Here is a 25,380-nt window from a genome sequence, read left to right as displayed (position 1 = left end):
ATGAGGTATTTTACTGACGGTGTAAGATTATTTTGAAAAACAATGTATGCGTCTAATGAGCAGAAACTTAAGATTTCTGTGAAATGGAAGTGTATTTTGAAAAGACACAATGCATGCAACAGGCGTGAATTGACATGGCGTCTTGGAAGCACAGATGAAGGAGGATACCTAGGGTGTCAAATGTAGACGTTAAAGTCTACTGACCAAGCGGTGATATGTGATGAGTTGTGGTAAGAACGTGTCGACCCCTTCTACACCAGTAGTACATTATATGGTGCTATCCCTACAGTACCATAAATTGTACACCATGTACCACTAGTTGCCTTATTGCCAAGAGTACATTGCGTATGTGTAGGATCTTGATCTAAGACCAGTACCTGGGCAATAAGGCTACCAGGGGTGCATTGGAGGTAGTTCCAGGTGCACATAATGTACCCTCAGCAGCCTTATTGCCTGGAATACATTATGTGTATGCAGGAGAAAATTACTATATACCACTGACAATTAGGCTGCCAATGGTATATAGGGCACCATTTTGCCTTATTGTCAGAGGTAGTATACCCCTAGTTATCAAGGAGAGCATTAAATGGTGCTTCAGGGGTACACTATTACCCCTTTTCCACGAAATAAGCTCTGGTTCTTGAACTGCTTCTGTTCAGGATTCTTGGACCCTTGGTTCTATTTATGGAACTAGCCTGTTTTGCGTGGAACCGTCATAATCATGGATGTGTCATCAAAGGAGGGCATCATCAGAATCAAAATAAACAGCAGTAGCAACATTGTGGATGACATTGTTTATCTGCAAACTTTTGTTCTGTTAAAAAAAAAACAAAAAAAACAGGCATGTACCACATATTGAGACCACAGAACAAGCTTTTTTTCCAGTGATTTCTCACTTGACTTCACCCGTTAGAATTTGACGCGTCCACCGATGTCATCACAGTTCACTTTTAAGGTCAAGGAAAACCTGCATTTTGTGGTTCCAGCTGAGAACCAACTTTTTGGGTTCTTAACTAATTTATTTTTGGTCCAAATGCTCTGAATGATTTCAAATAAGTTGTGGGAACCAGAACAGAACTGGTTCCTTATTAGTGGAAAACAGTACATGTAATCTTAGTGCCTGGGGTACATTACATGAGTGTAGTATCTTAGATAGATATTGCAGTCCTTGTGATACACGAAACAACACAGGTCGCAAGACGACTGACATCAACTTTTGTCTGTTTACTACTATTGGTATTTTCTCAGGTTGGTGCAGGCAATTGTGTTAGCATCGGTGTTCCAAATCAAAAACCTTATTGGGATGATGTAATAATATTCTCATAAATACTGCCCTTTTTACTTCCAATGTAAGATATTTGGGTTACTCAATCAATAATCGCCTTATTCATCTGAATTCAGTCTGCTTTTTTTTTTCAGAATTTAAATATTTCAGGCTTTGAATTCAAATAATACATTCGTTACCTGTTTGCCCAGCCTTAATAGAAGGTTTGTATATCTACTAATGTATTGACAGAAATTATAATGGAGTCTTTAAGATACGACAAACACAGTGTGAGTGTGAGCTCCACGACAACACTGCTTCACCACAACATTCATTCCTAAACAAGGTTATCCATCTATTCAAAACAAGCTAAATAAAGACAGACAGGATGAATAGACCCAACAAGCACCTCAGAGGCAGAACAGAGAGTCAGATTTATTTTTTTTATTTTTTTTACATGCTCAAGGTTTCTCCATTCAGATTACAACATACCACCCTATTTTAAACCTTGTATTGATAACAAACTACTTGCACTCTTCTTTCATGCACAACTGCCACTACTGTCACATTATGCACTCTGCTATGTGGACATGCCCTTGATTGAAGCACATGAAAGTGTACCGTAATTGACACACTGTCACTCGTTTGCTTGGGACTGCATACAGTGATTTACTAAGTATGTAGACAAAAGAGTATCACTGGACTAGAAAAACATAGGGTTTGACTTATATTGGTTTTTGAGGCTGTTTAAAAGCTGCCTATAGCTAGTCTGTGCCGATAATCATTAACTTCTTTTTGACTGAAAACACTTCTGAAACATATTCAGACCATCATGGAGGACCAAACTTCTCCACTTAAACCCAGACAAATTAAATTGTTTGATGTTGGTGTTATCCCTCATATAAAGCAAACATCTATTCTGATCTCTTAACTTCAGACTCTGCTTGTGGTCTAGGTTGTCTACAGTCTCTTTCACTTTGATATACTCCTTAGCAAAACCTATAGTTTTCTGCTCACAGAGCCCATCTAGCCCACAGGGAATTCTCTACCCGTTCTCATTCCCAGTTCATCAAATACCAATGCTTTGTCACACCCATCAGTGTGTGATATTGATGCCAAAGGCAAACTTTAGCGTCTTTATAAGATGCATCAAACTTTCAGCTAACTCCAATGTAAACCCATCTGTGGCAGCTGTCTGACATATCATTAAGAGTGAAAGTCCACATGGGGCAGGAGGGAGAGGAGGTGTATGCGTCAGAAAAAACAAGAACTTAGTTTATGTCCCGTGTAAAACTAAAACTTAACGTTGTTTTAATGTAAAACTACATAACTTACATACCAACGTCCCATTGTTTTAATAAAATATTATGCAATTTACATACAGTTTTCACATTGACATTACTCACGTTATATTACCCGACCACTTATTTTAACCCAAAACATGATCTTTTTTCTAAACCTAGTTTTTCTAAACCTAGTTTTGCTGCTCAAACCTAACTGTGACTGTTTCACAACATTGACCTCGTGTTACAATGTGTTTCAGCTCTGTGTTGCATATAGCTGCTAAAGGGTTCCCTGCGTATCGCTATTTCATGCTGATGCACATGACAAAGCAACAGTATTTGACGCTCTGGGGATGAGAACAGGTTAGCATACTATGATTTGCTACAGCTTTCAATCTCATGTTTGAACCCTAAACCCCTTGAAATCTGCATTTTGGAGTGTCTCTTTTGGAGAACTATGTATAGGGTTTTTTTTAATGTCTATTGCCAACAGTTTTAAAATAATTTATTTCCACAATATCTGCATGATGTTGACGTGGTTATGGTAGAGAAATACAGTATTTGGGTCAATCAATTTGTCAGTCAAAAATTTGATTTCAGTAAAATGTTCCAAAACTTTTGGCTGGTCACAGTTGGTGCCCAATCAATATGTGCATCCATAATCAAAAGTGATGCTAACCACTTTTAGCGACTACAGTATAACATCAGTGAAAATATTATTGTTGCCATGCAGGCCATAAAAAACAACTTAAGCTGAGCAAACCCTCAGTACTTACTAGCCTTCTTGTGTGTTGGCAGTTGTATTACTGGTGTAGTGGTTGTGAAATTTGCAAGTAACCTAGGCTACCATTGTTGGTACAATTATAAATACATTAGCAAGTATTGTGGACACAAAAGGCATGCAATGCCTATTACTAAGTCATAGCATTAAGGTTTGAGAATTGACAGAATGCTCCTTAGAAATAGAGTAAACCATTCACCCATTTAGCAGAAGGGGGAACTCTAGGAATGCATTTATGAATGTATCAGAAAATAATAATATAAAAGTATAATGTGCAAAGAAAGAAAGCTGTGGTCTGGAAGGACCCTCAATCACAATGACAGCTTATGACTTGGACTGGCAGATATGACTTGTTTAAAAAAGCCAATACTTGAAAACCAATATATGGGTCCAACCCTAGCCTCAGCTTGATTTATTTAGTCCAAATATTGATAAAAATGAAGACCCACTTTAATGTGTATCTTGTACATCCCACAGTCCAGTGCTAATTAGTATCAGGCTAATCTGTGAAAATGAACCATCTATTTTGTTTCACTGTGAAAATCAACCATATATTTTGTTTCATTGCTCCAGGCTTCTCATATAATTAAATACCACCTACTTTTACAATATGGGGTTGTTTTTTCACCACGTTGCTGAAAGTGTCAAGTTGAAAAATGTGGTGCTAAGCATCTCTTTGTTGTGTCTCATATGCTTGACAGTGCACACCCTGCAATTTGCATTTTATAATTACTTCTGTAACATTAGAAAGGAGCAAAAATAGCAGCTAGTCATTTATATAAATGGATGAGCCATACACCCTCTTATACAATAGAGGAACTGTTAATAGTTTTTTAAAGGTTTAATAGACATGTTAATGCCATAAGTATGTGTTTTTGAGATTACTGCATTTACTAAATAGATTGTAATGCCACGAGATGAGAGCATTGTCAGAAGAAAATATACACTTGTTAAACATTTTAATAAAAGTATTAATAAACATTTGATAACTTTACAGACTATAGACCTCTGTAGGCTTGTCATTTTGATTCATCTACCAAAGACTATTAGACATTTTCTTTGTTTTATCTCAAATGTGTTCCCTTCACATTGTTCCAGTGCATTCCATCATCATTGCTACTTGGCGACTTGTTCACTTGAAAGGAACTCTCCAAAAATGTTGGCAAATATGCTGTTTGCCTTTAGATCCACAGGCAGATAAGAAAATGGATAAGTCTTATTTCTGTGTACCCACTAGCTCTGGGAACTGTTTAGCCTAGCTTGGTACAAAGACTGAAAACAGCGATAAAAAGCACCATAAAACATGGAAAACCAGAATCTGCTCTCCAAGAACTCCAATGCTGTCTTAAGCACTATTTGGGCAGGATTGCGGTAGTAGATGGGTAATAAAATATTTGCGATGTTCCTCAATAACTAACCAAATTGCTGGTGGTGGGACTTTCTGCAAAACTAACTCGGTGCGTAAGTGACTCAAAACAGAAAGTGCAGCTCTACAAAACTCAAAGACACTCAGACAAAATTTAAGATATCTGTCTTGACATCACTAAATAATGTGCCTTTGTCAATTCCCTGTACAGTTAGTTTGAACTTGCGTTTTTTGGAGTCCAAACTCACCAGAACAGAATGAAACAGTACACTCAATTTGCAATCAAAACAAATGCATTCTTGCTGACATTATCAGCTCAGCCTGACTCAGCTTCATTGCAAATTCCATGCATGTTATCATCACTACAACAGCCAAACTGAACCAAATATTGCAGGACTTTTTGGCTCCATGTATTTACATATACAATTATTTATTGGCTAGTAACAAACAATTAATTTCAACTGAGACCAAAGTTTGGAGACGTCACAACCAAAGGGCTCGCCAAGATACGACTCTGACCTCAGAGGCCAGCCCTTGAGATGATCAGTCTTTTCCCACTAGCAAGTCATCACAACTCAGAAAATGTCAGATTACATTTCAAGGAAGCATTTCAAAAGTTATGAATAAATTGACTATATATGCAAAATGTAAACTGTTAATCTCTTACTGAAAAAACAACCCAGCTGTCAGACAAAAACATTGGCATTGTACATTTCTGCAAACCACAAATGTGTTACATTTGTGTGTGTCATACATAGCATACCAACAATTTTAAAGTGACACAGTATATGAGCTGACTTTGACATTGGGTGGTGGAGGGGATGGTGGATGGCATGACTTTATGGCAAGATGCCTGCCAAGCAGCAGGGCACTGTTCGAGTGGTCTGAAACAAAACCGGTTATTTTTAGCAAGTCACTGCTGAGTTTCCAACTGCATTTTAGCCACCAAACATGGGTGCTTTTTAGCCACCCTTTGCTGATTTCCCACCACAGGCAGTGCCATGAAAAGACATTGCTGCATTTCTGCCGGGATAGTGCCTCAAAAAGTACTCTATCTTTACCGTGTCATTGCTGGTTTCTCCAACTGTGATTGTGCCACCAAAGACAAGTGGTTTTTGTGTCTGCACTTAACCACAACAGTGTTGTAATGCAACGAAAAATAAAGTGTCAATGTGTCTGCTACATAGCAACATACAAATGTAATATTTTTGTGGTTTGCAGAAACACACAATGCCAACATTTTTTTCTGGCAACTGGGTTGTAAAAAAACAACAAAAAACAAATTTCATCAACACAAATAACAAAGTATACTTAAAATGATGAAAGCTTTGTTTTTGGCTATCATCTACTGTTGCTAGTGGTTGATTCTGTCCAAATGGGGCTTTATTTATTTCTTGCATTTTGTTAGCGAGCAAGCTTGTCACCGCTGGAGTTCTGAGTTTTGGCTACTAGGTTTTTCAAAACTAGCTGCTTCTACAACCATAATGTCTTGTTAGCTATTTTTGAAGGTTTGATCTTAACAAGATACAACATGTAAAGACAACAGCATGATTTTTGAAGGAGCTAAGCTAGCAGTTTCCGCCGGCTAGCCTAAATACTTCCTGGACCTCTATGTATGAAATCTATATCAATCTTCTCAGCTGACTGTGGGTAAGATGGCAAAAATGGGATTTGTCAGAATGTTTTTCTTTCATTTGTATAGTCTAGTGTGCACTGAGTGCCTAATGTTAAAGTTTTGACTATGAGTTTTAGATGGAAATATTAACATATGCTCTAACAATGCCTGGTACAAAGGAAGAGGCCAGTCAAGGCAAAAGAGATAGTGTGTTAGATTTTTTTACTCCAAAGAAGTTGTAAGTGTGTGTTAAAATATGCTTCAGAAAATTTGTCTTGCTAATTTAACCTAAGTTAAATCTTTCAGAAAACTTATTTTGCACTTTCAACTAAATCACATGCCTCATAGACTTTCAATGGAGCATTTCTTTGTCATCTCCGTGCTAGTCTGTCAGATTTCCATGATTACCATGGTTGTCCCCTTCCTCCTCCTCCTCCGCCTCCTGCTCCTTTCTCTCCTCTCCTGCCCCCCCTCCCTCCCTCAGCTTCTCCTCCGCTTCCTCCTCCCGCTCCTCCTCCTCCCGCTCCTCCTCCTCCTGCTGCTTTTTCCTCTCTTCCTGCCTGCTGCTGAGGCTGCCGCAGACTAACCTGGCTCTCGGGGTGCGGGGACCACCAGCTGTGTGTGAGGAACCCATCTCATCAACCCAGCACACACACATACACGCTTGCATGCATATGGATGCACACACACACACACACACACAGGAGATGTCTGTGCTTCAAGAAATAACTCTAATGATTCAGGTGGTTGATCTTGTTTACATTTTTTTTTACACTACAAAGATTTCTCAGAGGATTTTGAGGTAAAAAACAAATTAAGTGGTTACCTCTTGGAAACTGTAGCTGTGTTCCATACCAGCACTCACCTAACACATGTTACTACAGACCAATGGGGCAGTCCTATTCCAAAGAAATACAGCCACCTTTTTCCAAATTTGGAAGACTATCAGTGGATTGTGTATTGAACAATTCTTCAAAAAGCTTGGTCACACTCAATAAGGGTTAGGGCTAAGGGGTTAGCACCTTGTTTTTTTTTTCATGGATCGCGGTTGCAGTTGATTAAAAGGTGAAAGTTAATTACAGATCTAAGATAGGAAGCACAATCTGGCCTTCTGCATTAAAGTCAGACATGCTACATGCCCAACCCCAACCTGACCTCCAAACCCATACTTTCAACCCCACTACATAGGGTCCGGTACATCCTGAATTGGCACTGCATTTTGGAATATATTGTGAGGTGCAAAATCATCCAAAGTGGGCGTAAGTCCTAGAATAGTGGGCTGCATTAAAATGTTAATGTAGGTCAAGATTTATTTACCATTACCATAATTTGCCAGCGATCAATGACAGCTCACTTGAAATGAGTTAAACATTAGCAGCCATTCAATGACAACCTCCCTGTGTTACATTCGGCAATGTATGACTTCATTAGCTGACAAGAATAGGCCAATCACAACATTAAGTTTCTGTGAATCTCCTGTAGCAACGTATCCTCATAGAACAGTTTGTAAAGCAGAAAATGGCAGATGGTGCAAGGACTCAGACCTTCAGCTGCTCAAATATTAGCTTGAATTCAGCCAGCCCAGCATAAGACTCCCTGTCAGATCAGCAAACTTTCAGTTGCTGCCTTTACACAGATTACCCAACCCTACTGTGAACCCTGGCACTCAGATTTGCACCAGCTGAATTTTTTACAACCACTACTGATTCTGTCTCCACAGCTTCTGCCCACTCCCCTTTGTGGGAATCATCTCCTAGAGGTGGGGAGTGAGATAGAGGGACTGCTGGATAACTGAACAAAAATCACAATAAATCGTACTATGGAATACTTGTAGAACTGCAATACTGACAAACCGCAGTGTATATTGAATTGGCACCCGACTACCATGATAGTATTGAATCAGAAGATATTTATGACTTTGCAATTGTATTTATTTTATGTCTGATACTCCTGGACAGAAATAATAGATTTGAGGGGCAAAAGCCTTTACTGTGCGTTCACACCGAGCGCGAATTTGCAAATTCGCGCGTCGAGATTACATACAAAGTCAATGCAAAGACGCGTTTAGACGCGAATTCGCATCTAGGAGGACGCATCTAGCACGACGCAATGGAAGCGATAGATGTGTAGGTGTGGCGCGATTGCCGCGAAATTCGCGTCCATCGCCTCATCGCTCGAGTTGAAAATATTGAACTTTTGAGGCGAATTCGCGTGACGCCGACGTCACTGGCGTCATGACGTCAGTCACGTCTTGACGCCCTGACGTCCAGTTGTTGACACAACAATAAACTGCTACTCACCGGAGACAGATGGACAGGCGCTCCGCAGCTGAAATGGAGCACCTGTAGTTGGTGTCCTGCCGAGAGATCCTGGCGCCAACCCTCGCCAACAGGTCCTCAAACTGGGCCCCAGTCAGCCTGAAGTACCGCTGAAAGCGGCTATCATCCAGACGGAGTTCCTGGAGGAGGTGGTGAAACTCGCCGAGCTGGATGTTGGAAGCTGGGCGGGCTCACTACTCGCGCGACTGACGCGATAACGCGAATTAACAAAATGGTCCGACGTCCAAACTCACACGTTATGCGCAGCGCATTACTCGCGTTACGTGCGAGTAATTTGCTTCACTCGCGCCTGGTGTGAACGCTCAGTTACTGTGGAAGTGTCCAGAATCTTTCAAGGGTTTCTCAGTTGTTGACATCTCCTTCTCGCTCACTGGCTCACCTGAAAAAATATGCATGCAGGTGGATATTAACATGAAGACAACAATCAGAACACAGTTCATCTGCTGAGCAAAATGCAGGTTTCATTGCACTAAATGTGGAAGACAGCTCAGAGGAGCCCACAGATTAGACAAACCTTCAAAGCAGCAAACAATTTACTGCCTACCGGGAGCCAGAGACGCAGAGTAAACTGAGGATTACAGCACAGCCGTGCCCCATCCCATCTGCATCACAGCTTCACATCTGTTCCTCCTCCGTTCAAGCTAAATAGAGCCCATTAGTTCACTCTTACAGGTGAGGGACCTTAATCTGTTGGACGTAGAGAGACCAACAGTGCTCATTTTAAACTGACACTATCCCAAATTAAAAATTGCCTGCTTAACATGATATAAATTTCAAAAAAAAAAAAAAGTTTATATATTTATATTTATATATATGTATATACATATATATATGTATATATAATAAATATAATGTTACATGACTCATCTTAGTCTGATTACTTTTGGATTATTGCGCCTATAAAATCCCTACAGAGTGAGATTAAACCAATGGAAATGTCCTCATGACTTACAGTTTTATTAACCATTATTCATTTGTATCAGATCAGGCCTGTGTAAATAACAGCATGGACTATATGCGACTTCTTCCTTTCAATGTCTGCTCTCAGCAATAGATTTACGACCCTTCCATTCCCCTCAAAGCAGGCAGGCCCTTCCTCTGAGCGATCCCACATTGCTGCGGCTGATTGTTGAGCGTCATAAAAACTCTGTAATCCAATGACCCTAAGCAGCCGCCATCAATCCAGCATGCCAGCAGCAGGCAGCCATGATGGCAATGTGTCCCTTGAGAGCGAGCAGAGTGGGCTCAGTGTTCCACAAAGCCTGGAGCTACATGGCTTTTACTGGTGAAAACACTGCCGTGCCATTTAATTTTACAGGGGGGTAAAATCAATAGGTTTGAAAAGCTAGCTATGTTTCAGAGTGGCTTAGACAATCAGCAGGTACACTGGTGAGACATTTCTTGTGTTTGCTGCAGGTGTGACATATGGTAGTATTACCAATATACAGTACAGTGGATGCCTGCACAAACAGCAGAGATTGAAATTTGATATGATAGACATTATCCCAAAATTGTAAAGGAGCTAAATGTAGCACACCCTACTATTACTTTTAAAGCTTCACTAATCATTATATTAAAAATGGATTACGTTTAATATTGAAGGTGTTGCATGTACTAATGAATTCACAGAACTGACACAGTGACACAGCTTTATAGCCCCTTTAAACCCATTGTTTTAATTTTATGGCTCACAGAATTAAAAAAAAAACAACCTGGTTTATCAGACATCTGTTTTCACTGAAAAAGCTTTGATAAACCCACTGTACTCTAGCTGGTACACTTAGTCAACCTAATAGCCAGAATGAGTGTTGGCATTGAATATTTCTGCAAATTTACAGATATGTAACATTTGCACATTATTTGTAGTGGACATGTGGAAACTTCACATTTCAGCAATGCTGTTGTTAACATGTGGTTAGGTTTAGGCACAAAAGCCACTTGGTTATGATTAGAAAAAGATTATATTTTTGCTTAAAATAAGCAGCTTTTGGTGCACAATCCCTGCTGGAAAGGCAGCAATGTCTAAGTAAAAACTGCTTTTCATGACACTATCCTGACAGTTAAGGCAGCAGTGTCCCAGTGAAAACATTGCCTTTTGTGGCATTATCCCCACTGGAAAAACAGCGACAGGTCGTTGGTGCCTAAAAAGTCACAGGAAACACAGAAATTACTTGCTAAATCACAACTACTTTGGTTGGTTGTTGGTCTCAAACAGTGGTCTTCAGCTTGGCAGGTGTCTTGCCTAGGTTCCATGACATCCACCATCCCATGACAAAGTCTTCTCATAAACTTTGTCACTTCAGAAACGATGATATGATAAAATTTGTAGTTTGTGGAAACATACCATGCCAACATTTTCTTCTAGGGACTGGGCTGACATAGTGGAGCATTTAGCAACTTAAAAGTCATATATTTTTCTCAGGACTTGATGGAGACCAAATCTGAGATAAAAGTACAGTGAGCACAGCAGCTTTAGAAATAATGGACATTGAAAATAATCCTGGTGGGCTTGTTTTCGTTGGTCTTTTTTTTTTTTCACAATCAGCAGATTGTAGTATCAGAAAACAGCGTTTCCCATAGAAATAATTTCTATGTGTGGCACTAGCAGACATGCGGGGGGCTGGACATGGATCCCCAAACTGTCTTCTTTTATTCTGTGTCCCCTCTCGTGGGTCTGTGAAAGCAGCGCAGGCAAAACTTGTCATGACTTTTTTTCTCAGCAGCTGTTTGCTGAATTTAAGTTACACATGGAGGAAGTTTTCCTACCTTCCATTCTCACAGAAAGCCCTTTCTGACAGAAATCTAATAATTTTTTATCCAAACCACCACTTTTCCTAACCTTAGTCGAGAACAGGCCTGGTTCTAGGCAGGCATATATGAGGGGGCAGTCATAAATGTGAAGGGGGGATCATGCTCCAGTACATTTTTGCCATAGGTAGAGCTGACAAATAAAGGTCACTCACTCACTCACTCACTCGCAGGATGTGGGGACGCTGTGTGAGTGCCCTATAGAGGGTGTCAAAGCACAGTGGTCTCAAATGTGCTTGACACTTGTTTTGTTGTTGATAACAGTGTTTTCTACATGGAATTGGGTTGTTGTTAGCTGTGTGTCCAACCCCCAACCTAAAGAAATGGATTGCACTTTGTCAGGCCTCTACCCTAAGACCTGTCCAACTTGGGTGTCCCACCTGAAGACTAAGCTCCTGCTGGTATAGCTGTTAGGGTCACTGAGGCACACAAACCCCCTGACCACAATAAAATGGCAATCCCTCAGGGAGGAAAACTGAAAAATAAAATAAACAAAAAATAAAATAAAAATTCAGAAAAAAAATACATATATATATATATATATATCCTTCATCCAGGCACAACCAACATCTTAACATTTATCTTATTGGATGGCCATTAGGCATCTAGACATATGAAATAAATTTGAACCTAATAATTACAATAACCTCACTATAGCCAGTATTTACCAAAGCTAGTCTTATTAAAAAAAAACTTATCAAACTAACAGAACTAACAAACACAACAGATATAGGCTAGAGCAGAACATTTTATATTTTTTTGTTTTGTTTTGTTTTGTTGTTTGTCAGCAATTTAACAGATTTCTCTTCACTCCACTCTCCTTTGAGCTGCTGAAAGCTGCAGGAGTGAAAAGTTAATAAAAGCTTTGTAAAAATCGCTGTGATTATCAAAAAACAGTGTGCAGAACTAGAGGCTGGGCGGGGCTTTATGTAGGGGTCTGGCACACACAGGGCATTTGTCCTCAGTATGTGACATGCAGCAGGCACTCATCTCTCCCTGTGTGTGCTTGTGTGATTGAAGAAACGTTCGCACTGACAGGCTCAAACTCTACGCTCACACTACGAGAAGAACAGCATACCATTCCCCGGTTGACTGAACAAATATGTAGATGCTATATTTACTTTAGTTTTTTGTTGTTAGCTATATATTAAGTATCTCACGACACAAGACGCTACGATGAGTTTAACAGAGCTTTACTTTACTGCTGCATTCTGCCTCACTGAGACTGAGAAACCTGACGCCGATGCATCTTGGCTCATTTATCTTGGCTCATTTGCATACTAAACAGTGATTGGATGTTTACTGGGGGGAGGGTCTCTGCCGACTGTAGAGAGTAAATCACACAGCCGGCACACAGCACGGAGTGGAGTGGAGACAGATGAGAAAACTTTTCTGTTTTGCGCCTCAGATGAGAAAACTTTTCTGTTTTGCGCCTTTTTCGGCGGATTTGATTTGAGGGGGCAAGACATTTATTTAAGGGGGCATTGCCCCCTCTTGCCCCTGTGTAGAACCGGCCTCGATCGAGAAACCCCTTTCTGGTATCAAGCCCTCTAGGAAAACTTCTCCCAACTGCATTTCAGCTATGAGATTTATAATTGAGGAAAAAAACCAGTGGAATGCAGCTGGTTTAATTTAGAGTAGGTTGGAAATGTGATAGATAAAACAAATACTGTATGAATCAATGAATGGTTAAGCTTGACTGTCACTGTGCTTAGTGTGGCGGCAAAAGCCAAATTTTGTGGCAGTGCACCACAGCCCAGTTGGCACTGGCTGTCAGTATGACGTCAGAAAGACATGAAACTCTTAAATTGGATTTTTGTTTTGGCCACCCAACGTCACAACACAGATATTAATTTTTAATGACGATGTTGGCCAGCTGTTTAAATGAATGTGTGGGAAACCCTGTAAAAAATCTTAAATTCAAATAGTTCAAACTGATGAAATGTAGCATAAAGAGTGAAAGCTGTTTTCACTTGGTTCACTGCAAGTGGTGGCATGGTACAGTTATGCTGATGCAATAATTTGCATTCAGCCAATTAGAGAGAGAAAGTTTGTAAAAGACAGGTCTTAAACAATGGCAGCCAATCAGGGGTGGTGACACTTCTCAACTGTATTTTTTTTTACTAATGTCCCATTACCAATCACTTTGGTGTTAAAATGCTTTAATATCTCCTCTGAATCACTGTAACTCAACATTATAAAAATGTATCCATTTCCAGCTGCATAACCACTTTTGCTTTATCCACGAATGGCATGATTAGTGGTCACAGAGGCAGATTAATAGTAAGGATAGTAAGTGTCTGAATTAGCTTCTGAGTGATTATAACACACACTGGAATATGTCACACCCAATCACATTCTCTGTGTCTCTGTGTAAATATAATAAGGATAAGTATACACTGGGCCACAGTGCTAATGATGGCTTTCAAATACAACTGAACACTTTGTTCGTCACAATAAACTCCTTTTAAGTGGGAGCACACACACAGTGGCTCTCCTTGTAGCATCTCCAGGAACAGGACTGTTCCGCTCCCAGCTGCTGGTGTTGTTTCATGCAGTATTTGCAGATGCCACAGTAGCTTATGAGAAAAGACGAGGGAATGTGAAGAAGCAGCAGTTTAATTGGGCATGCAGCGACAAGGAATTTCAGTCTGATGAGATACAATGTGCATCAATAAGTGATGATGTTCTATGGGCCTGTAAAACCCACCGTGCTCACTGAGATTGTGTTTACGCACATGTGGAGACGCCTGTCGGCTTTGTGTTTGTGCATAGATTTTGTTTTGCGCGGTCCTGTACGACTGAGATTCAGCTGGTGTCTTGTGTTTCTGAGTAGATGTTAATGTGAATCACTCTACCACAAAGCACACTGTTCATGCTATCCAACCCGGGTTAATGAAAAATCCCTAGAGGTTCTATCCACATGTTCAGCCAGTACTGTCGGTTCATTAGAATAAATAAATAAAAAACAAAAGAGACATCATGTAAAGAAACTACCTTGTCTGAGGAATTGTCTGTGTGGTTAGGCTGTGTTTTGTTGAGTCCCCAGCTTTCTAAAGTACAGTGGCAAGACATAAACTATTTCCAGCTACTGTAGTCTATTACCCATCCATCATATGAGTGAGAATGTTGTGACACTGACAGCTGCTGGTTGTGATTCACTTCCTTGATGAACAGAATGAACAGCTTGATGCTGAAAATGTAAGCAGGGTGTCTGCTGAATTTAAAACTACGAGGAGCAAGTGAAGGCCTGTTCACAGCCAGAAATTAATTTGACTGGGCATGAATTATGAACACAACCCCAGTATCCCTCATATTATGTTCATATTGGACTAGTCCACACAGCATGTCCGATGCCAACATTCAGTGCCAAAGCATGAAGTAGATTGCCCTTTATGTAGCAATGCTGGATTGGTGCATGGGCTTATCCGACTTTGGAGAGACAACAGTTTGCATCCTATCTCAATAGTACAGTTAATATATCCTCTTCTTTTTTTAAAGACAGTAACCCTAATCTTTTCCTAACCATAACCAAAGCCTAAATCAATATTTTTTTATCCCTGTCCCACATTTTTGAGTGTCCCTTTGCCATCGCGACAGAGTTAAGGCATAGCAGTTAAAACCTTCCCCTATGAAATGGAACAACTCTTAAGACCACGATGCGTCACCAGCAGTTCTTGATGAGGTTCCGTTTTGACATGGAAATACATCAAAATGTGGGACTGCCGTGCACAAATCAGCAATAATAAAGTAAGGTTAGCTAGTTAGCTACCTCAGCATTTAACATCAGAAAGGTATTAGCATTTTTTTATTGTGCAGGACAGTAATACATTGAAACAACATTTAACAAAGATAATATGAAGATTATTGTAATTGATTTTTAAATCTCTATTAAAAAAGAAAATACATTTGTGAGTTTCTTTTGTTTCTAGCACAGCCATCTTGCCGATCTTGTATCACTCGGTTCAGAATGTATGTCTGAACAATCTCCGTTTGGAAGGGCCATGTAGCCCTAACACTTTGCTCTATCCCATCTAGAATCAGAATACGCTACTCCTGTATGTGAACGCGCTGAGCGAAGGGGTAAGGGGTGTGTATTGGGCATTGTGCCCCAACTGTTGTGGCTGCCTAACCTTAACTGTACCTTAAATGGATGGATGGATGGATGGATGGATGGATGGATAGACTGTTAAGATAAAACTGAACTAAAACTAGACACTGGCAAGCAATTTCTGTAAAATTTTACACTGACAGCAGCAAAAACTTTCTAGAGACACATAATGCTAGCCAGACATTCCTTTTTTTAAATCAACCTAATGAGAAACGGTATTAATGAATACCTGTAAAGCTGCAAAATGTTGATGCTGTACATACCTGCAGAACACTCAGTAACAGTGTTTCATCTTTTTTCTGGCAATATTCACTTAGTATTAATAATACGTAATAGGGGCCATTTTACACTGTATTGAACAGATCATAGTACAGTGATGGCTATGGCATGTAACAAAGGTTACATGTCATCTGACGGGCCACCGCCTACACATTCACACCACATTCACTGTAGTCCTTTTGTTGATTTTTTTTTTTTTTTTTTTCATTTTACTGTTCATGCTAGTAATGTATCTTTTCGTTTTTAGTTTTATCACTGTATACACAAACTATACAAAGTTGCCCAAAATAGTTAAAAACTGCCAAGTGTTGTCCACATTAGTCAGTAGCACTTGCATATTTAAGGCTACAGGAATAAATAATCATAAATATATCTTTTTTGTGCACTTTTGGAATGTTAATTTTGCACCTGGCATTTCCTCACAGCTCTGACTGGACCTGGGTTGATCATCCTGAAGCTCTGGGGTCCGTTTCACAAAGCAGGTTCAACAAACTCTGAGACGCCGTTTACACGTTGCCGGCTATTTTCATAAACGGACATTTCACCGTCTCCGTTTTCAAAAAGATCTTCGTTTACACTTACCCGTGTATATATACACAAGAGCATGCCAAACCTGTAGGTGGCAATGTAACGAGAAGCTCAAGCCTTCCATGTATCCATTGTCACCATAACAACATAGGTCGCACTTTTTACACAGGCGCAAGTTCCGGCGCATACTGTGACGTGGGCTGCCTATAACTCCGTTTACCTCAGTTTACATGCAAACGTGCAACCGGAGTTTTCCAAAATCTCCACTCTGGCCGGAGTTTTTAGAAAGACTCGTTTTCAGAGGAGAAATCTCCGTTTGCGTGTAAACGAAGGGCACAAACGAAGGAAGATGTCTCCGTTTTTCAAAATCACTCAGTCTAATTCTGAACTCTTGAGTTGTTCTACTCTGAGATAGGAAACTCTGAGTTTCCGGTTCCAGAACAGCTGATTTGAATCAGTTTAATCAACTCGGAGTAGTTTCACCTGGAGTTAAGCGCGTGCACCACAACTATAAAAAGCCAGCATCAATGGAGCCCCGATTCGACGAGTCACCATGGCAACGGGGAAGAGGAGGGCTGCGTTTTTCACCCCATTAGAATTAGAAATCTTAATGCGCTCATACGGCGAGTTTGCACACGTTTTCAAAAAGAAGTGCAACACCGCTGCAGCTGCAAAAGAGAGGGAGACGGCGTGGGAGAACATTGCTGCTCGGGTCAATGCGTAAGTTTAAATGTAGTCCTTTGCAATCACAATAATATTACAGGGGAAAACTGCTTGAATGGTAGCCTATTAATTTATTTCATTTAGGTGCAATCCCGCGGGGGAGAAGCGCACTTGGCAGCAGTTTAGGATGAAATATAAAAACATTGTTCAAACAGGTAAGACCTCGGCATAATCTCATGGGGGTACCTCATTTTGATCATGTTTTACATTGTAAAGTAAATATTAAGTGGCTGTTTGACTGTGCAGTTGTTTTATCCCCAACATAATGCTGTTTTCACACACATAAATGTCTTCTCATCTATATCATGTTCTGTTAAATAATTAAGCCTATTTAAACTAACACAGACTTCTACTCAGCCAACAGAAAGAAGGCAGATGCCCGTAAAACGAGCACACTTTTCTGACCGCCCTGCATACAGTTGCCTTACTCAAGTGCTCAGCATCTCCGACATTGTACAAAAAACTTCCATTTGCAAAGAAACGCAGCGCAACACACAATATCTGCTGGGATGTGAGAGCATGACTACGATTGGTAATGTTGCAAATGTAAGGACGGATTAGGTTGTGTATGTAGATGATGGACTGTGACATAAAACGGTACAGCTCAAAAAGATAATTGTGTGGAAATGCTAGAACATCTATGCGCGGTCTGATAACCATCTCCCGACGAATATTTAATTCTCTGCGCAGTAATGCTGCACCTTCATCCACGGCATCGTTATCAAAAGGACATGCCATGTTAGTGAAAAAAGTCACCACCTACTGTGCCTAATGGACTTCTAATATACTGACTCTGATTTTTTAAATGATTTTTTTTTAAAATGACAGACGGCAGTACTAGGCTACGCCAAAACTCGCCTGCTGACTGAATGAATGAGGAAATCAAATGGAGTGTGTGGCTCTGAAAGAGGGCGGAGANCCTACTGTGCCTAATGGACTTCTAATATACTGACTCTGATTTTTTTAATGATTTTTTAAAATGACAGATGGCAGAACTAGGCTACGCCAAAACTCGCCTGCTGACTGAATGAATGAGGAAATCAAATGGAGTGTGTGGTTTTGAAAGAGGGCGGAGACAGAGAGAAACTCGAGGTTCATTGAGAAAAACCTGGTCCCGACCAGGTTAGGTTCATAGAGTCTGTTACTACGGTAACTGACCGAGAGCTTAAGTTACCTCTCTCTCTGAAACAGGCTAGAGTTACCCCTCTTTCTCTGGTTTGAGTTACCTCCCTTTTTGAAATGGAAAACTCAGAGTTTCCCTCATTTCAGGGTTAACAGACTCTGAGTTTTCACTAAACCTGCTTTGTGAAACGGACCCCAGGTAGCTCTGAATAACTGGAGCTTCTTCCATCAGATAGAAAAGGAGATGACAGCTCTTTATTTTCAGTATTATTTCCATGTATCTTCTGCTCTCCTGTGAAGTGATTAAATGCAAATGTCATTATTAGTTTTCTAAAAGAATGAACTTTGGAAGGCAGTTATGATATTGTGACATAATGAGGCAGCTCTGCTAGCATATTTTGTTTTTCCTTTTTTTTTCAAACACCAACCATGTCACTCACTTGTGAACATATCTGTGGTTTTGCAGTGTTTAGCTGCTCTTTCCTGCTGTTTTTTTTTCCCTCTCCAATGTGCTCTCTCTCACCTTTTCTCTTTCTGTCATTCTTTCACCTGCGCTGTTTTTTCTCTACACCTCGTCCACATGCACTAACTGAACATTTGTGTGCAACCAACAGCATGTGATAGCAGGCAGGGATCACACCATCAGGTTAAAAGCAGGCAGGGGGCTGACGTCACAGTTCTGTGTGACTGTAGCCGCCCTGTGTTTTTTTGGCTTTGATTTAACCATTTCACTGTGCATTTTTAACACTGGTCCGACACTTAGGGCCAATCAGCTGGCCAAGGAGTTCTCTCAGTGCTCCTCATGCCAGTGTGGGCCTGTATGAGTAATGTTCTTGGGAAACAAGGTTGCCAGGTTTGTATCCATATTCAATCTCGAAATCAGTGAAACATTTTATTTTTGTGAGAAGAGTTTAGACTTTACAGTCTGCAAATCACAGCTTTATCATTCTTTTTTTGGGATCATCTTCACTTTAATGGGTCGCGCAGTATGTAGATACATTTAATCATTTAATTATGTATGAATCTTTGCATTACTTACATATTCATGTTATTCATATCCAGTCAGGCTCTATACAGTGAAATTTTCTGGCATGGTGTCCAGATGTTCAGCTACAGTTGTGATAATCACAGTATGTGGATAAGGCTGCACTTGGCAATATTTAAATGAAACTCTGTAGATATCCAGCTGTTAAGTTACAAACTGGTGCTGGAACACACACAAGTGTCTTATTCCCGCTGGGGATTTACAGTAGCTTGTTTTTCCAAAGTGATCTATCACATTCTGTGTGGAGATTTCTTGTCAGTGTACTCATCACTGTAATTTAAGATAGCTGATGTACTGTAAGATCCTGATTAGCACTTACCAAACAGTTTACCAGCCAGCAATATTTACTGCAATCCAAAAGAGTCTCCTGAATTGCACCAAGTTAGCAAGCCCTCTAGAGAAACTTGCATTCAAGGGATGTTTTGCCAGTTTTCAATCAGCTTTGTACTACATCAAGGTAGTGCTGACCAAATATAAACCAAGACTGTTACTGTATTGCCTTTTTCTTGCCTAAAATGTCTTCAGAAACATATTTTAGTTCCCTGTTTAGCTGTGATACCTGAGTTTGTCATGCTGTTTCCGATATTGTGAAAAGTGGAGGTTGAGGAAAATTTAAATGGTAAAACTAGGCAGTGCTGATAACTCGTTTAACTCTAATTTAAGATTATTTGTTACCAGCTGCTGTCATATTGTTTTCAATCAAGCAACTCACATTACATAACCCGCCAGCAAGAGTGTTCAATGGTCCAGTACACTGCGGTGCATTTTGGTAGGTTTTCTACCTCCTGAGCAAAATGAATGCCACAGCCCTTTTCCTCCATTTTCTCTAGTCATGTAGCACAAATTTTGAGTTTTTGTGTCTTTTTACTGCAAAGATAGTCCAGTTTAGTGAAAAGACCTTTAAACAACACCTGACCTTGTGCTTCACATAAAACAGAGGTACTAGCATCATTAATATAAACATGTCAGGTTTTACTGATGTTAACATTTTTGCATTTTTGCTGGGGAGATTTTGTAAACAGAACAAGAACAACTAGTACCTCAGAACAATATACTGTATGTTAATATTCAAGCGACAAAGCCCTCTGGTGGATGTGGAAATTATGACAGGAGCAAAGAAGGTAGTTGATTGAAGATATTATAAAGTGACAAAGTCTGTGTCGGGAGGAGGTTGGGGTGGATGGATGGGTCAACAACACATCAGACTTTCACACCAGAGAATTTCCTGCATCTGGTATCCAGGTTCAATCCCTAGTCAGCTGGCCCTGTTGAATACAGCCGGCATCCATTACATTAACATGACATTAGAGAAGTCCGACTAAAACCGGACTTTTAAAATACATGTAAACATGTTAGTTTGTCTGAAATTGTACTAAATCGAGTTTCCTAAAGTCAGATTGACACACCCAAATAATGTGACTGGGAAGTGAATTACTCCTGCCAGTATACAGCCAATTGGACCAAAACTGGCCAAGGCAATCTGTGCATGCTCCAAAGTTTCTGCCCCAGGCTTTGACCCAGAAATAGAATAGCATTAAATGGTTAACAGAAGAAGAAGCTGGTAACAACATGGTGAAATCTACATACAAGAGCTGTGCATTTTTGGATGGACAAAATGTACAGTGCTGTAAAGTTGTCCACCATGGTACCAGTTTGCTGCTAGCTAACCGTAGCTAACTTGTTTGTCGATTGGTTGGTCGGTGACGTAATAGGTCAACCAGAAAAAGGTCCAATACTAACAAGCTGAAAGATTACATATTGCCACCTATTGTAGCACAGTTAGACATACTTCGGTCAATAAATCAATTCCCCACTACTGCCTGTATACTGGGACAAGGACAGTCGTCCAATTTAATGGCCTAGTTGAGCTACAACCACAGCTCCACTTAACTGTGCATATAAACGTACTGAGTGTTTATTTGGTGGGAAGTCAGTGAGGGATCATGTCATTGTTGACCTAGTAACTCCAACTGGTTGACATTCGCATTCTTCCTCTGTCCAAGACTTGGAGTTAGCAGCAACGAGGAACTGGACAATCTAAATTTGGTACATATAAAGGAACAAAAATGGATTACAACGTGTGGGAGGCTGGCACTTTTTTTGAACCCAAGACAGTGTAGCCACAAGACATGGTGTCTTTTGAAAAAGTTTGATCTCTTGCTTTGTTTCAGTGAACAACAAAAGGCATAATTATCGTTATCACTGTGCCTATTGCTGTCTGTATCTATATGTACAAGAAGAACAGCCCAGTATCATTAGGAGTCACCCTGACATTTGGCAATTCTGCACCTCCCACGTTAGTGAGTAGTTGTAGTGTGCCTTTATCAGTTTGGAGTTTACATGGAATCACAGAACTGACATTGTTTGCTGTTTTCTAACTGCAACCAGGATCATACTGTTACTTACTTAATATGTGTATATGATGACCACAATCTTTTCCTAACTTTAGCCTTACCAAACTATAGGAAAAAAATAAATAAATAAATAAAATTGGCTAATTAGTAGGGATGTCCCGATCCAGCTTTTTCACTTCCGATCCGATACCGATATTACAGCCTTGAGTTTTGGCCGATATCAATACCGATCCGATCCAAGCACGTATTATACATATTCACTTATTTTGTTGTCAGTCAAGTTAGAAAAGGTTTGATCAAGCGATATTACTCTAACAAGAACAACTACTTAATCGGGTTAGTTAGAATGATCCACAACAGTTGGTATGAGAAACTGACCTGTTTATTGTTAACAGGGTTAAATAAACAAACTTTAAACTTGAACATTAACATTAAATAAAAAATATAATTGGTTTGCTTTGACTGCTTTGGCCCCTTGATAAATAGAAAATAAATCAACACAAGGAATCTTTAAAATGTCTAACATTGAAATTAAAATAGCAGCAAGACTCCACACACTTGTGCTTCGGCCCCCTAATAAATAAAAAATAGATAAACACCACAAGACATTGTTGACATTTAACAAACAATGCAGCCTTTCCTTTTCAGTTATTTTTGTAGTGTCAGTGCCAGCCTGGTGCTGCTGTTTCCTGGGACAAAAAACCACACAATATTGTACAACTGTTTAAACAAGCAATAGTCCATCCATGGCTCCAATTTCACTAATTGTGCCCAAAACAATACCATCAGTGCTCTTTACTTAAACAGTAAGAGTGTAAACCAAATAAAAATATCACTCTCAAAAAACTAGAGCAGAAAACAAATAGTCAGTTAACTAAATTGACCGCTACTCTTCCTACCCTTCCCTCTGTGTGTCTGCCATCTGCATGCTGGCCTGGTGGATTGATATTAAGTGCTGGAGCAGATCACTGGAATGGACTGCTTGAATCGCGGAGCGCTGGGCTGGCCAGAAAACCTGGATCGGACTCCGTGAAAAACTGGATCGGAGTTCTGGGATCGGCATTTTTTCATGCAGTCCGATCTGATGCCGATGCACGTTTTTTGCTAATATCAGCGGCCTTAATACTGAGCAAAGAGTACAGCTGAAGCTTATAGGCTAATATTTCAGGTATTCAAGAATAAACCAGACTATTAAACAAATAAATTCTGTCCTGATGGTGCGCCACGGTAGCTCATTCAATAGAGTGCAGGTTTGAGTCCAGCCTGGGGCCCTTTGCTACAGGTATTCCCCTCTCTCTCCCCATCCATATAATTGTTTATCACTGTCTCAATTAAGCATAAGAAAATGCCTTAGAACTATCTTTCGGAAAAAAAAAATAAAAAAATAATAATTAGTGCCTAATGATGGCACAAGATAAATAGTCAGGGTATCACCAAAGTTATTTGGATGAATTTTCTGGACTAAATTTCTGGACCAGCCATGAGACTGACATTGCAATCTCTAAAGCCAAGCACGCTAGCATGGCTACAAAGTCATTGAACGGAATCTCGCAGAACCATTCAGTGTTGACGTTCTGTCTGGAAGTAGGGTTGTCAAAGAAACAACTCCACACCCTTCTCTGACACTATGGAAAGGCATTATGGGAAACCAGCAGCATAACATAGCGATTGGACCTGGTGCAAATATTTTTCTTGAGCCCTCACCCCACCCAAAACGCAAGTGCATGCTGGTGTGCATACACACAAGCAGAGGTTGTGAACTGTCCAGGACTCACCCCAGGCATATAGACTGAATTTAGGTGGCCCACCCAGGTAGATAAAGTCTGAATTCCACTTTCCACAGTGGGCTGGTGGCCAGCTCTCTGTCCTACCTGTGTAATGGCTACAGCAGAACAATTGTTAATCAAGCAGAGAGTTAGGGTGGGCTAGGATGAGATCCTCCTTGGGGTTTGCGCTGGCTAATTTCAAGTCATTTCAACTGTGTTCTGTGAACTGCCGCGTGCTTTCCTAGCGAAGTAAAGCCAAAATACACCGCTGGCAAATGAGGCATCAGAACAGCCACCCCTATTATTGAACTGAAGGGTGTCTCTCCCATCCTGCAAACCAGCCTTTAATCAGCACCAATGAAGCGTCAGATTTATCAATGCTAATCCAACAGCCTGCCCTGTACTTGAACCACCCCAGCCTGATTTCTCCAAGAGGCAAAAAAATTGCTTGGGCCCCAGTTAGCTGCACTGTTTTCACTGTCGATATTTATGCCATTGTGCAGAACATTGGCTATTGCTAATGTAGGAGTAGACAAAATGTGTATGTATACACCAATATATGTAAACAACACTTTACAACAATAATTACTGTTGAAATTTATTGGACATTACAGAACAATAATGGACAGCGGTTTGAAATGTAGAACATTTTGAACGCATTATACCCTGTTTGCATAAACAGCCCTGCATGAGCAGCAACAACCACAAATTCACCGCTGATGTATTTTGACACTATGTTGAGTAATTCCATGCCTTCACACTTTACACTCTACTACACAGCCTATGGACCTGCACCTCCTTCCATTTCACTTCTCTCCCTGCTTCCATCCAGCATTCCCTCCATTCCCAGCCTGCTACACTGTATATTTCACCATTTTCCCCTATGGCAGCTCTGAGCTGCGGTCGTGGGTGGTGATGGGGGGATGCTACAAAACGAGGCTGCCCACAGGGAGAACAGGCTTGTTCACTTGCCCATAATATTTGGACAGGGGAAGCGGTCTGAAACCCATACTGTTTTCCTTTTTTCTATTTCCCTCTGCAGAGGTCCTTCTGCAGTGCCATGGTGGACGAACTGCGGGTTTCCCTCAAGTGCCAGCGCCGGCTCAAACACAAGCCCCAGCCACCCGTCATGGTGAAAACGGAGGAGGTCATCAACATGCACACCTTCAACGACCGCAGACTGCCAGGGAAAGAGACCATGGCCTAAAATGGGAATCTCAATCACTTTTTCAGCCTCTCTCCTGCAGTGAGGAGGTGTGCAGAGACACTGGGGAAACGGGTGGGGGTAAATGGTAAAGGGGGAGGGTGGGGTGTCGATGGTTAACAGTTGGGTTATTTTGAAGGTAGTGCAGAGGTGCTTGGGAGTATATTGACAAAATGTCATTCTTGTTTCTTTATAAATAGCTAGGGATAAGAGATTCAACAATATTTCCTGTGGAAATAACGAACCTGGGTGAAATTTCAGCGAGTTACCTCAGTACTCTTACCACCTCGGCAAGGCACCAAACTACAGGTGCCAAGATTTTCAAAACCCAGGAGTCAAAGAGAAATGGTCTGGAAACAAATTTAAGGTGGGGCAGAGGTGGTCCCTTAAAAGAGTAGAAAAAAAGAATTGGACCTATCATGTTAAGCTGCTGCTCAGTCAGTCTTTCACTGCACAGCACCAAAGAGGCTGGTCGAGCAGCATTAAGAGCATCTCAGAGATTATGAGCCTATATATAGCATATATGAGATGCTAACTGGGGGAACGGGGAGAAAAGTTTATACAGGATTGCTTATTTTCAAAAGTTGTGAACAGAACGACAGCATGGGCTCTCTCAAATTAAACCCAAAGCCCTGAAGATGAAGGCGAGCTCCCAAAATGTACAGAGAGGTTTTGCATAGTCACATATGATATTGATCGACACAAAAACGGATATACTGTATATCATCCATCAGGCAATAAGTGATATAATTTATTTGTGTTTCAGAGTACTAACACTTTTAGTCTTTAATG

At 40.5% G+C, this 25,380-nt stretch overlaps 1 protein-coding gene across 1 annotated transcript in view; it reads left to right on the top strand.

The window, feature by feature from the left end:
• The window catches only part of grik2 (glutamate receptor, ionotropic, kainate 2), a 426,471-nt gene extending 401,834 nt beyond the window's left edge, over positions 1–24,637 (top strand). Inside the window, exon 17 of the mRNA XM_050045772.1 lies at positions 24,427–24,637. Within this exon, the coding sequence (XP_049901729.1) occupies positions 24,427–24,591 (165 nt within the window). The 3' untranslated portion in view covers positions 24,592–24,637. The remainder of the gene's footprint in view (positions 1–24,426) is intronic.
• The last annotated feature ends 743 nt before the right edge of the window (positions 24,638–25,380 follow it).

The sequence above is a fragment of the Epinephelus moara genome, chromosome 6 (assembly GCF_006386435.1).
Source record: "Epinephelus moara isolate mb chromosome 6, YSFRI_EMoa_1.0, whole genome shotgun sequence".
Classification (NCBI taxonomy): domain Eukaryota; kingdom Metazoa; phylum Chordata; class Actinopteri; order Perciformes; family Serranidae; genus Epinephelus; species Epinephelus moara.
The sequence above is the reverse complement of the archived record's forward strand: the minus strand, read 5'-3'. Positions and strand labels throughout refer to the sequence as shown.